The following is a 12,503-nucleotide window of genomic DNA, read 5'->3' as shown; positions in this document are numbered from 1 at the left end:
AAATTTGCGTTATATTTTAGTTTGAGGTGTTTGGAAAAACCTTCTAGAAGTAGATACTCTAAATGAATTTGCTTTTGCTGCTAATGGGACTTTGTCTTGAGTTTTAACGTTGGAGGATCATCATTTCACTTTTTTTTTTTTAAGTCTGCAACTAAATTATTTGCCAAACTGGATTTTTTTTTTCTTTTGTTAAGTTTGTTCTGTCTCAATGGTTGTAAATAATTGTTTCTGGTATACCAAGAAGAAGCAAAAGTCTGTTCTTCACCAGTTCCAGGAAAGGCAATCAATGAAGATATCTGAATCCTGCAACTCAGGTTGCACTGTTTTATTTGTAGGAATGAACAGTTAATTGAAGGCAGAGAGAGCATATGGTCTAGCTCTAATGCTCATGTTTTCGAGCTATGACAGTAAAACAGTCTTTAAAATACTAGTGTGATAGAATCTTAGGTATAGATCAGTTGCAAAGTGCAAATAAGATTCAGGGATCCCAAGGTATGAATGGTTTAGGGAAATGGAAAGTCTCTAGGCAGAGTCAATATCATCCTCTGGTGCTTCTTTTATAATTCTTACATGAGTGACAGATTTCCTGCTTTGTACTTTTAAGATTATTTTTCTTGATCTAATATATGGTTATGTAACTTTAGAATTATCTTTCTAGTGTTTTTCAAGTTTGAAACATGAGCTTGTATCCACTTTTCATTCTGTGACATGCCAAAACTTCAACCCTGAGTTTTTCGTCTTATTTTTTGACTTAAACATAAACATACCATTTAATGAATAATTATAAAGTGAATATCTATGTAGTCATTACATCAAGGTGAAGATTACAGAGTACTGCAGCATACTGTTTGCTCACAAACACCTCCCTTTGCAGGTGTAGCCACCATTCTGATATCTTTTAAAAGTTTTTATTTATTTGAAAGCCTGAGAGACAGAGACAGAGATATTCTGTCTGCTGGTTTACTCCTCAAATGCCCACAGCAAAAGCCCAAGCCTGAAACTCCATCTGGGTTTCCCACATGGGTGGCCAAGACCCAAGTACTCAGAGCGTCATCTACTGCCTCTCAGGATGTGTGTTAACAGGAATTTGCTTTCCTTTGTAATATTACCACTGGTAAATTCATCCCTAAGCAAAATAGTTTTAGCTTTGTTTGATCTTTATATAAATATAAATGTATATGCATTTTTATTTTTCTTCTAATGAATTGTAGAGATTTAAAAAACTTACCTAAGAGAGGAATGGTCTCCAAATTGAAGTGAAAGAGTATACACTTGCTTGTACATGTCTTAGTCTATTACTCCTCTTTTGTTGCTTAAGTGAGATTCTTCTTAATTTCAATTAAATAATACAATATCAAGTAAATTATTAAATTTTTATATTGTGTATTCTTGTAATACTTGAGATTAAGTTCTGAATTTTATATGGATTTTGGTAGATAGCATGTAAAAAGTGCTAATTCCTACGTATCATAGTGATATGTGTAAATATCCACAGTGTCCTTTTTATAATTAGGAAGAAATTATGTGCTGAGTGCTAGATGTCAAAGTTCAACTGTTAATTGTCACTCATTGAGAACTCTAGATATTAAGATTTAAATATATGTTAAAATATCTTCATAGACTTTTAGGCAACTTAGTATTTTCACAGTAATGAAATATTTTTTAAAGAATAGATTATATGTAAAGATGTGATTTAAAGGTAAAGATTTCCCACTTTGCCTTATTCCTACTAATAATACCAGAGGTTTCTCTTAACAGTATTGGATGCCAGACTTTTGACCTGCTTGTCCTTGGTTTGGAAATGGCCTAGTGCTGTTTATAGTTGTATAACTTTAGCACAAGTGGTTTCTATAGCTACTGTCCAGTACCAGATGCAGAACAGTGGGAAGCTTTGATAAGGAGAGCAGGATTTTTAAACAAAAGCCGGACATGGATAATTACCCTGCAGCTGAACTGAGGCCATTCTATTCAGCACTGTCATTCACGTTTCATTTCACTCTCTGCTGATTACAAGAAAGCAGATCAGCTGCTGTTTTTCTCTTCCATCTCTTTGCCTTCTTCCTCACACCTTATTTAGGAATACATATCGTAGCTTTAATCTGTTCTGTGAATCTAAATGTCTTTCCTAACAAAATTAGATGAGCACCACCAGGTTGGTGGCTTTCACCATGGTGACAGCATCAAGGTTTTCACTTATCGTAGGTTAAGTTTCACAAACCATTTGTATTCAAGTGTTTGCAATGAAACTGCTGTTTTATATAAACTGCTGTCACTTGGAGAATATAAATGACTTAAGGTTAATACTAGAGAGGTGGAAGAAATCATTATCTCATTATCAGGAACTGTCAGTGAGTAAAAGGACGACTTAAACCCGACCTGTAATTAAAATAGAAGCCATTTGGTGTGCTGCTGCATGACTGCGGAGTTCTGCAACTGCAGGCCCTGGGAAGGGGAGATCTCTTATTTGTGAAGGACGGTCATTTTATAAATTGGTGATGAGCCTTAGGTAGTTTCTCTGAAGTTTTGGGGGTTCCATAACGTTAGCTTCTGGCATCCGTAAAGGATGCCACGGAAGCATTTTGGCTTTAGTCTAAGCATGGTAGGGGCTGGCCTGAAAGATGAGGCTTTAGGGTTAAGCAAGTACCTGAGGACTGCTGTTACCTCCGGGAGAGGGTTGTGTGTTTTTCCTGAGAGTGAATAAATGAATGTAGGAATTTAAGGACAGGTGAGACTTTGGAAAAGCTACTCTAAAAAAAGGAGAACAACGTCATTTACATTTACGTTCACGTACTTTTCTTAGTTCAATGTACTTTCCTCCCTCCCTGACTTCATTGCATATTCCCTAAGGGGAAAGCCATGACTTTCATCATTCATTATGTGTTATTGGCATCATTTGTGCCCAGTGTTGGGCTATGCAGTCTAATAAGGCTAAGTCCTTATCCTGAGCAAACTTGGACATCAGGAGAGAGGGGCACGGGAGCCATTCCAGCAGTATGTCATGTTCTGCAGTAATCTTTGGTGTTGGGTGGGCAGGAGAGCACCTGCCTGAGGAGGTGGTCCTGTGGTAGGGAAGATACCATCCTACACTGGTTGCAGTGCCCGTGGGGAACCTGCGGAACTTCTGCATGACTGGAGCACCGAGCGGCCTCCTGACAGTCACCCTTTCTTCCCTTCGGAGGGGAATTTGAGTTGTGGGAAGATCACCTGTGACACTAGTGAGGAGATTCCTGGCATGGCCATGAAAAGATGGTGAGGCCATAAGCCCAGGAAGGCAGAATGGGAGATGGTGGAGATAGGACGGAACTGAGAGTTTTGAGGGCAGGCCTGGGTGACTTACGGGTAGTTGGATTGAGGGAGACAAGAGTTAAAGCAAACTTTTCAGAAGTCTTGCCCGGGACAGCGGCATGGACGGTGGTTTTGGTGCAGTGCTCCTTTCCTGGGCTCTGCAGAGCTCTTCCAACTGGTTTCCCTGGGTTTGCATTTCTACCTTTATCCCACTTCCTGCACAGTGCCTAGAGTATCTGTCAGAACCCAACGAGATAGTGAAGCTCATGCAGATCTCACAAGTGACTTCCTGTGGAATTAGAATAAAGGTCAGAGTCCTTCGCGTAGCCTGCAGGCCAGCCCGGCTTGCCCCTGGCCCCGCTCCAGTTTCCCTTTGTGCCGCCCTCCCCTTGGCTCACTGATCCTTCAGCACGTGCACCTTCTTTCAGGTCCCAGGATGGACTCGCCTCTGTTCAGTCTTAGGTCACACGTGTTTCTTCTCCCTGGAACATTTCTTGCCCGCCCTTTCTGTGCCTGTTGAACTCATCCTCTCGGTCTCAGATGAAGGCTGCTTCCTTGGGGAAGCTGGCTTTCCCTGCAGCTCGTCTCCATAGGTAGCTCCTTCAGGTCTCCCCGTGTCTCATCATGGCTTACATGTTTGTGCTCGGGTGGTCTCATGTCTGTCTCCCCACCAGTGCTCTGGCTGTTGAATTCACAGACCTTGACTCTTGCTTACCACTCAATAAATATTTATGGAATGAATATTAACTGTTCAGTGATTATTTGGGGCCCTCCTAGAGTGAAAAGTTACATAGTTATATTCAACAGTGTTTAAATCATCCCTTTGAAGGCAGAGAAAGAACAGATAGTTATAGCTAGCCAAAAGTCTTGTACAAAGATACACTGAATTTTGTCATTACTCTGCCATTACTCTTCAAAAATCAGTGCAATAAGAACATTTCAATCCTCTGATCCCTACGCCTCATTCCTCGTGAGAAGCAAACCAAAACTACCACTGAATCGACCTACTGGTGAAAATTAAGATACCTTCCCTTTATTTGAGTGGTAGGTGCGAGAAGAGAATGGTAGATTTCTAGTAGGCAGGAATTAGGAAGGGAATTTTAACTGAGTGGCATTCTCAGGGAAGAATCTGTGAAGTCTGAGCAGTTTGTGAGGCTCAGTTTGAGAAACTCACACACATTGTCGTGGTAATAATCCAGAGAATCAATACTTGTATCCACGGTGTTGGTTTCAAATGTTACTGTGGAACATAACAGTTTTGTTTCTTTTCTTGAGAACTTATTACACTTTAGAGTACAATTTGTATATACTTTTTCTTTCTTGTCGGGCAGAATAATTTTGTAGGGCTAGCTGGCACAGATGATAGGAACACACCTTGGGATCACAAAGATGAATTCATATTTGTATGTTACCATCTCATTCTTGCAAAATGAAACGGTGTGAATAAATGCTAATGCTCCTGCGCCCCGAGGAGGCAGGCCATGCTCATCAGGTTGGGCTGTACGACTCTAGAACTTACAAACAGCTGGGGAAACAGAGCACTCCTGACTGGCATAGTGTGGTCTGCTGTGTCCAACAGTGTGCATCCACTTGAGAAGATACTAGAAAGAAGTTGCTTGATTCAGCCAGCAGAGGGTAGTATACACATAAAAGTAGACTTCTGATTTGCAAGGCTTTCTTAGGTTTCCTTGGCAAGTGTGTTAAAATTCCCCAGTGGTTTATGCTTAGAATTAGTACTGATAGGACAGGAAACTGGTTGGGTGTGACAGTGGTTAAAAGGGTTCTGTCTAGAAGTTTAGATCTGAAATACGTGCTACTATAACGTTGCTCTTCAACAGGGAACGTCCTCTAAATGTCAAACTCCATTTTGTATGACCCATTAATCTATATGGGAAATTAACTCTCTAGCCATTGTTTTGTGTAATTTCTACTTAAAAAAAAAAAAGGGAGAGAAGTATAGTGGAAACTGCACAAGCTCTGAAATCTGATTTAGGCTATGATTTTGGCAGTGCTACTTGCTAGCTGCATGACCTCTGTAAAGTCACTTAAACTCTTCTAGCCTCATTTCCCTATCTACAAAATTTAGATGATAATCTGCATACAATTAAATAATTATATGAAACACGTATCTAATTCCTTTTTTGAATTAGAACTTGCATATTTCTTTTAATACTTGCAGTTGCTAATTGTCTTTTTTTTTTTTTAAAAAAAGATTTATTTATTTATTTGAAAGTCACAGTTACACAGAGAGAGAGAGAGAGAGAGAGAGAGAGGTATTCCATCCTCTGGTTCACTCCCCAGTTGGCCGCAACGGCCGGAGCTGCGCCGATCCAAAACCAGGAGCCAGGAGCCTCTTCCAGGTCTCCCACATTGGTGTAGGGGCCCAAGGACTTTGGCCATCTTCTACTGCTTTCCCAGGCCATAGCAGAGAGCTGGATTGGAAGTAGAGCAACTGGGTCTCGAACTGGTACCCATATGGGATGCTGGCACTGCAGCTGGCAGCTTTACCCGCAATACTTATTAAGTGTTAGATTTGGATGATGTATATTAACATTAAGAAGTCATTTGTGGGGCTGGTGCTGTGGCACAGCGGGTGAAAGCCCTAACCTGAAGTGCCAGCATCCCATACGGGCACTGGTTCTAGTCCCAGCTGGTCCTCTTCCGATCCAGCTCTCTGCTGTGGCCTGGGAAAACAGTGGAAGATGGTCCAAGTCCTTGGGCCCCTGTACCCACATGGGAGACCCAGAAGAAGCTCCTGGCTCCTGGCTTCAGATAGGCACAGCTCCGGCCATTGTGGCTGTCTGGGAAGTGAACCGGTGGATGGAAGACCTCTCTCTCTGTCTCTGTCTCTCTCTGTAACTCTGTCTTTCAAATAAATAAAATAAATCTTTTTTTTTTTTTTTAAAGAAGCCATTTGTGACATGCAGACATTTTCCTAAAGGAGCAATCTTGATTTCTTGTTTTAAAAAAAATGATGATAAAAGTAGATTAATCAACAGTCATAATAGATTTTATTCACATCTCCTTTATTACTACCAATAGTTAGGAAATTTGGGAAAGGTGATCTGTAACCCTTTTGCACTGATTTTTTGTTTTGGCATTGCCTAATTTTTTTGAATATTTTTATTTTCCATCAGGTACTTCTTGCTAACTAAAAAAGGGCAAGAATCTCAAGTTTCATAATACACAGATGGTATGATTGATAGTGATAGATAAATTAGAAGATGTTGGAGAAACCAGAAGTCATGCTGGGGAAGCTTGAGCTAGTGAGGGAGGTCAAAGATGGTGTTGCTTGAAGTTGCTCTTCTCCCTGTAAGTAAACACTTTAGCCTTGGAGATACTGAGTTGAAAAAAACCTGCAGATATTCCTGGTTGAGATGGGCAGGGAATGTGAATGGAGAAGAGTCAGGATGAGGTGATGAAAAATATGTGGAGTTGAATATCATCATCTCAAGTGTGAGCCCTGGTAAACTAAACTAAAGATAGGATGAAAGAGAGGTAGAGAGAAAAGAGAAACAAGTTGAGCTTGTTGTTTTCATAACACTGAGATAACGAGTTCTGAATCCCGCATATATGTAGAGTAAATTTCATGTGGACTGAGTGTATTTTAGAAATGAATTGTTCATGAGTATATGGTGTTTATATGTGTGGTGCTACGTATAAGGTGATGTGTGTTAGACCACAGATTACTGGATGCTTCATGAGGAACGTTTTGTGAACTGTGGTTTTTCCACTTAAATGATGCTTGTAGTCAAGGGCCCTGGAGTGTCTGGCTTACCCTGAAGCAGGGCTAGTGCTGCAGGTAGTTGGAAAGGCTGTTGCCAGATCCCTGGTTGCACAATGGACTGGGAGCATTTGGGTTTAGCAGGAGCTTCTGTTAACAATGTTCTGTTTCACAGTCAGGTCAGTCTGTCTTATGAAAGACAGCATTCCAGCATAGGACCCCAACACATACCTCATACTGATTCTGCTCTACTTCCTGGGAAATAAAGAATATAGGATTTTGTACCCACCCCCACTCCTCCTGAGGTTGCATTTCCAAGGTTAATGGTTTTCTCCAATATTTCCAGGAGTACTTGTGTCCGGTGCTGTGTCTACAGAGCCCACAGTATGCTTAGGGCTTGTTTTGCATGTATTATGTTCTTATGGAATCTTTTGTTCTAAACTGTTGAGATAAAGAATGCCATGGGTGTTTTCCCTTCCCTCCCTTCCTCTCCTTTCAAAAGGCAGAATGACATGGGCAAAAAGAAGAAAGAGAGGCAGAGAGAGGGAGAGAAAGAGAGAGAGGTCTTTTATTTAATGGTATACTTCTCAAATGGCCACTCTCTGCCATGTTGAAGCCAGGAACCCCAGAACTCCATGTAGGTCTCCCATGTGGGTGGAATCACACATTTCCATTGGACCATGTCTTCCTTAGCTCTGGGGTACAACATGAAGTTACCCACAGTGCATCTTGATGGGGAGGTTGATCCTGTAGGCCCTAAAGGAGCCATGGGTCGAACTGAGAACAGACAGGCAGAGGTGGGAAAGACTTTGTTCCCTGACAGTATTCTAGTTTCTCTCATTCAGGAGAGGTAAGAAAGATGTCATTCAGCCAACTGATGTGTAATTGAATCCAACTCCCAGATGTTAAGGGAAAAGTCGAACACTGGGGAAATTTTGAACTCAGTTGGACTTCAGCCATGGGACTGGCATTTTAAATTTGCATTTTAGTAAATTTTGTTTGGTTTTAATATGGAGAACAGATTGGAGAAGGGACCACTGAAGGCAGGGCGACTGGCATTTAGGGAAAGAAGAGGAGAGATGAGGAAAACCTAAACTAAAGTTTTGAAATTGTAGGTTCAGAGAAGTGGCCTTGAGATACTCAGTTCTGATCAGATGTGAGAAGAGGGACTGGATCCAGGTTCTGATTTTGGTAACTGGGTGAAGATGCAGAAACGATGAGGAAAAATACAGCAGCAGGGGACATGACTGCCTGTGGATATAGCTTCAGAATATAAAACAGTTCTGTCAGTTACTAACCTCACCCAGCTGGACAAATCTTCTCGTGATCTTATTTGACATAGAACTCAGTTCAGAATTAATACCCGGAGTTGCTGATGGAAGGTCCCTTCCTTTCCTGTGCCCTCAGTCAGACTTTTGATAAGCATTGAAATGAGTAAGTCAAGGGTAAATGGGAGAACATTGTTCTGTATTGCTGTTGTCTTGGAAATAGTCCTCCTAGGGTTATTAGTCAGTCTCCTTGGCATCCCTGTGGCTCCTGTATCTCCTCCTGGTATGAAAACTCTATGTCACTGAAATAGATCCTCTTAGTTAATAGAACTAAGTTAATAGTGCTTCAGATCCAGTTCTTTCTTAGTAGGCAATTCAGCCCTCAAGTCTTAATGCAACCTGTTCATTCTAAGAGCTCCTTAAGTTGAGGAAGTTAGTCCTGAAGAAAGCCTCTTTGGATTGTAGTAAAGAACACAGTCCTGAAGTCACACAGCCATGTGTCCAAACCCAGCCCTGCCATGTACCAGCTGTGTTATCTTGGGCCTCTTCTCTTCAATGATGCCTTATCTGTAACATGGTAATAATAGTGTGTTTATTACTTAGAGCTGATGACTTTTATTCGATAAAGTGTATAAAGTGTTTAGTATAGTTTTTGGCACATAAGAAACATCCAGCAAATACTAACATTCATTTAGTATTCTTTAGTTGCGTCTAGCCTGAAGTTAGTAACCATTGGCATGTTTTCAAATGCTTGAAGAAATTTGAACTATATTGTAGTTATTGCCATAAAATGAATTTGGGAATTTTTAAATATTTTTAATCATTTATATATTTGTATATTTTTAAAAAATACATGTGCAAAATAGATTCTAAGTAAAAAGAGCCAACAGCTGGAGGGGAGGGGGCGGGATCAGCCAATCTTGTCTCTTTGCTGTGTTGTGGTTCTGGGTTATCTGAGCGACTGCCTCGGAAATGAAGGTACGGTGCTGCAGAGGTCAAGGTGCCCGCTGACCTTGGGTCGCATCTGCTTGGTTTTCCTTCTCTTCTCATTGCCATGCTCTCCAGGCTGTCTTTGGTGAGGAGGACCTAGTGGAATGGTGGTCTACGAACCGGATGCGTATTCTGTCTCACTGGTCCACCTGGTTCTCCTGCACCAGGGCCATCAGCGTCTTCCATCCCTTCACCCTGCAGGGGAGGGCGGGAATACGGCGGTGTAGGCTCATGGGGTCCCGACACATGCCGTCAGGCCAGCATACTTGGTCCTGGCCTATGGGGGCACGCTCTGAAGGGCTCCCTTGTTCTTTTCCCCACTTGGCACTGTTCCAGTAATTCTGGTCATTGCATGGAGGGTCCCTACGGCACAGACAGCGTCTGGGATGGATATGTTTGCTGCATATGTACTGCCTTGCCTGGAGCTCCTGCAGCACGTGTAGCGCTGGCTGTCTGTGTGACCTGTTCTGTGACATCACACTCTGCAGTCTCTCCATCTCCTAATGGGATTATTCTTGTTTATGCAGGCTGGTGTACAAGCAGGTCTTCCTTGCTGTCATGCCTGTTGATGAAGCCATATCCGTTTCTTTATTTATTTTTTTTTTATTTATTTTGAAATGTAAAGTTACAGAGAGAGAGAGAAAGAGACAGGAAGAGACAGAGAAAGATATCTGCTGGTTCAGTCCCCAAATGGCCACAACAGTCGAGGCTGGGTAAATCCGAAGCCAAGAGCCAGGAGCTTCTTTTGGTCACCCACGTGTGTGCAGGGGCCCAAGCACTTGAACCATCTTCCACTGCTTTTCCAGGCGTATTAGTAGGGAGCTGGGTCAGAAGTGGAGCAGCTGGAACTCAAACCAGCACCTATATAGGATGCCAGCACTACAGGTGGTGGCTTTACCCACAATGCTAGCCTACATATCTGTTTCTTACGTTGGGTCATTTTACTGTTCCCAGAACTTTTGGTTGTGATGACCTTTTTGTCCCTGCCGACCGGCCTCGCCAATGTGAGGCCACCTGGGCCACCGCTCCGTGTGCCACAGCCAGTGGTGCAGGGTGTGGTTTTGGTGTTGCTGAGGGTGGGGTCATCTGCTGAGTCTGGGCCCCACTGCTTGTGGTTGCGGTGTTGGTGACTGGGGCCGGCCGGGCAGCTACCGTTCCTCCTGGGGTGTGATGGTAACCAGGCTGGCGGTGGTTGTGGGGCTGCTCAGGACTGTCTAGTGCCTACATTCTGCTCCTGCTGCTGATCAAACTCAAGCTTCAGATTTTCTGACTGAATCTCCGTATCTGTTTGCAAGATCACATTAATCCTTGCATAGCTGGATATGAGTTAAAGAAGTACTTGGAAAACGAGATCATATATCTAGTTAGATATTTTTGTACACTATTTGGAATGGCTAATAAATTTGGGTGACAAACTGATGTTTCAGTAATTCCAGCCTGTCCTTCAAATTTCTGATGCAAAATGTGTTTGCCATTCTAGCCCAGGTGATGTTACCAATGTCCCGTAAGTGTCAGTCTGAGCATTAGTCGGTGTTTGCCTGTGAAGCCTCAAAGTATGGATGGCAGTCTCATGTTTGGCTTGTATCTTCATCTACCGTGGTTATATAAAGTTGCCAGAATTGTTTATTAACTGAGTATGACTATAACCCCTAACGAGCTTTATGTGTCTCTGTGGCCTGATAGAAATGCATTGATTTGATTGTAGACACCTTTTTCTTGAGTAGACGCTTCCCTGCTTGGTAATTCTTACCCACAGCCACGGAGGATTTTAGTGGTGCTGAGCTAGGAATCAGAAGAAAGTTGTGATCTTGCCTGTGTTATCTTGGCCTGATTCTCTTTGCCCTCTCTGGTTGGTAAAAATACTTGCCTTGTGTGCAGAGGGTTATTGGAGGGATTGACCAAGGTGAAGACACTTTGAGCATCCACACTTGTTGCAGATGAAAAGTGATGGTGCAGTTCCAGTTCAAATAATAACAGATGTGCATCGCCGGTGAGATTTTTCTAAGAGTAGCTTGCTTGCTAACTTAAGAAATAATTTATATAGCTTTTTTGTTTTGTATTTTCCAACCTTCCAGAACCGGGACCAGTATTCACAACTGCGAAGTGATCATTTTCTGCTCTACCAAGGCCATAATTCCTTCCGTGAGAAATATTTCAGTGGAGTGACAAAAAGAATTGCCAAGGAAGAAAAACCCAGCCAGGAGTGAACATTAAGATTTTGAAAGACATCTGGATGTGAACTTTCATGTGGGATCCAGAAAACCTGTACTATTTTAAAACTTTATGGTGTATATATAAATGCTACAAAGTAAGCAGATCCTTGGAAATTGTTGTTTTAGAGGCTATTTTGTTGTATGCAATGTAATATCTTTTGAACTTTAATTTATATTTATACTTTTAAGTATTAATGGGGTTGTATTCAAAATTGTTATATTTTTTACAACTTATAGAGGGAACTAATATTGACTTTTTACACATATCAACCAGATGTCAAGGCAAGTAGTAATGGTTAAGAATTTATTCAGGGGCTGGCGCTGAGGCATAGTGAATAAAGCCGCCACCTGCAGTGCCGGCATCCCATATGGATACTGGTTTGAGTCCCAGCGGCTCTATTTCTATCCATCCCTCTGTTATGATGATGATCCATGTCCTTGGGTCCCTGCATCCATGTGGGAGACCTGGAGTGAATCAGTGGATGGAAGACCCACCCCCCCTCTGAAACTCTCTTTCAAATAAATAAATAAATCTTAAGAAAAAAATTTATTCATTAAGTAAGTGAATTTGGGTTTTTACTGTAACTGATTTTTGTTGTCAATAATAAACCTTTTGAGAATTTCTAAAATCATGTAGTATTCGATACTTTTTGCGGGGATATGATGAGAGGCATGAGTTTTTATTTGTAAATTCCAGACAGTAAGTACCAGCAGTGACAATAGTGATGTTGAAAGAGGCAAGGGCCTGACAACCGAGAAGACTCCAGATTCCTCCAGGCCTGTCCGCATCTGAGGCTCGTCTGTACCTTGGATTTGCTCCTGCATTCCTCAGCCTTGATCGTGGGTCAAGTTAACTACCCACAAGTTTTGGTTTAGAAAGTAACTGATAGTTAAAAGTGGTAACAACAACACAAGTCCCTGATGGTTCCCTAATGGTATTAGGCCTAATCAGTGCTCTTTGAAATAGAAGCTATATTTTTCCTCAAGTAGAAAGTTTGCTGAGTCCACATCATGTCCATCATG

At 41.8% G+C, this 12,503-nt stretch overlaps 1 protein-coding gene across 4 annotated transcripts in view; it reads left to right on the top strand.

Annotated features, from left to right (window-relative positions):
• The window catches only part of TRMT11 (tRNA methyltransferase 11), a 59,173-nt gene extending 47,064 nt beyond the window's left edge, over positions 1 to 12,109 (top strand). For all 4 annotated transcript variants that reach the window (XR_016233766.1, XR_016233767.1, XM_008263465.5 and 1 more), the window contains one exon: positions 11,343 to 12,109. Coding sequence is in view for 2 of the 4 variants with exons in the window: in XM_008263465.5 (XP_008261687.1) it covers positions 11,343 to 11,474 (132 nt within the window). In the remaining 2 variants the exon portion in view is untranslated. The remainder of the gene's footprint in view (positions 1 to 11,342) is intronic.
• Positions 12,110 to 12,503: the final 394 nt, after the last annotated feature.

The sequence above is a fragment of the Oryctolagus cuniculus genome, chromosome 5, assembly GCF_051225735.1.
Source record: "Oryctolagus cuniculus isolate XC-2025 breed Fujian yellow rabbit chromosome 5, ASM5122573v1, whole genome shotgun sequence".
NCBI lineage: Eukaryota > Metazoa > Chordata > Mammalia > Lagomorpha > Leporidae > Oryctolagus > Oryctolagus cuniculus.
The sequence above is the reverse complement of the archived record's forward strand: the minus strand, read 5'-3'. Positions and strand labels throughout refer to the sequence as shown.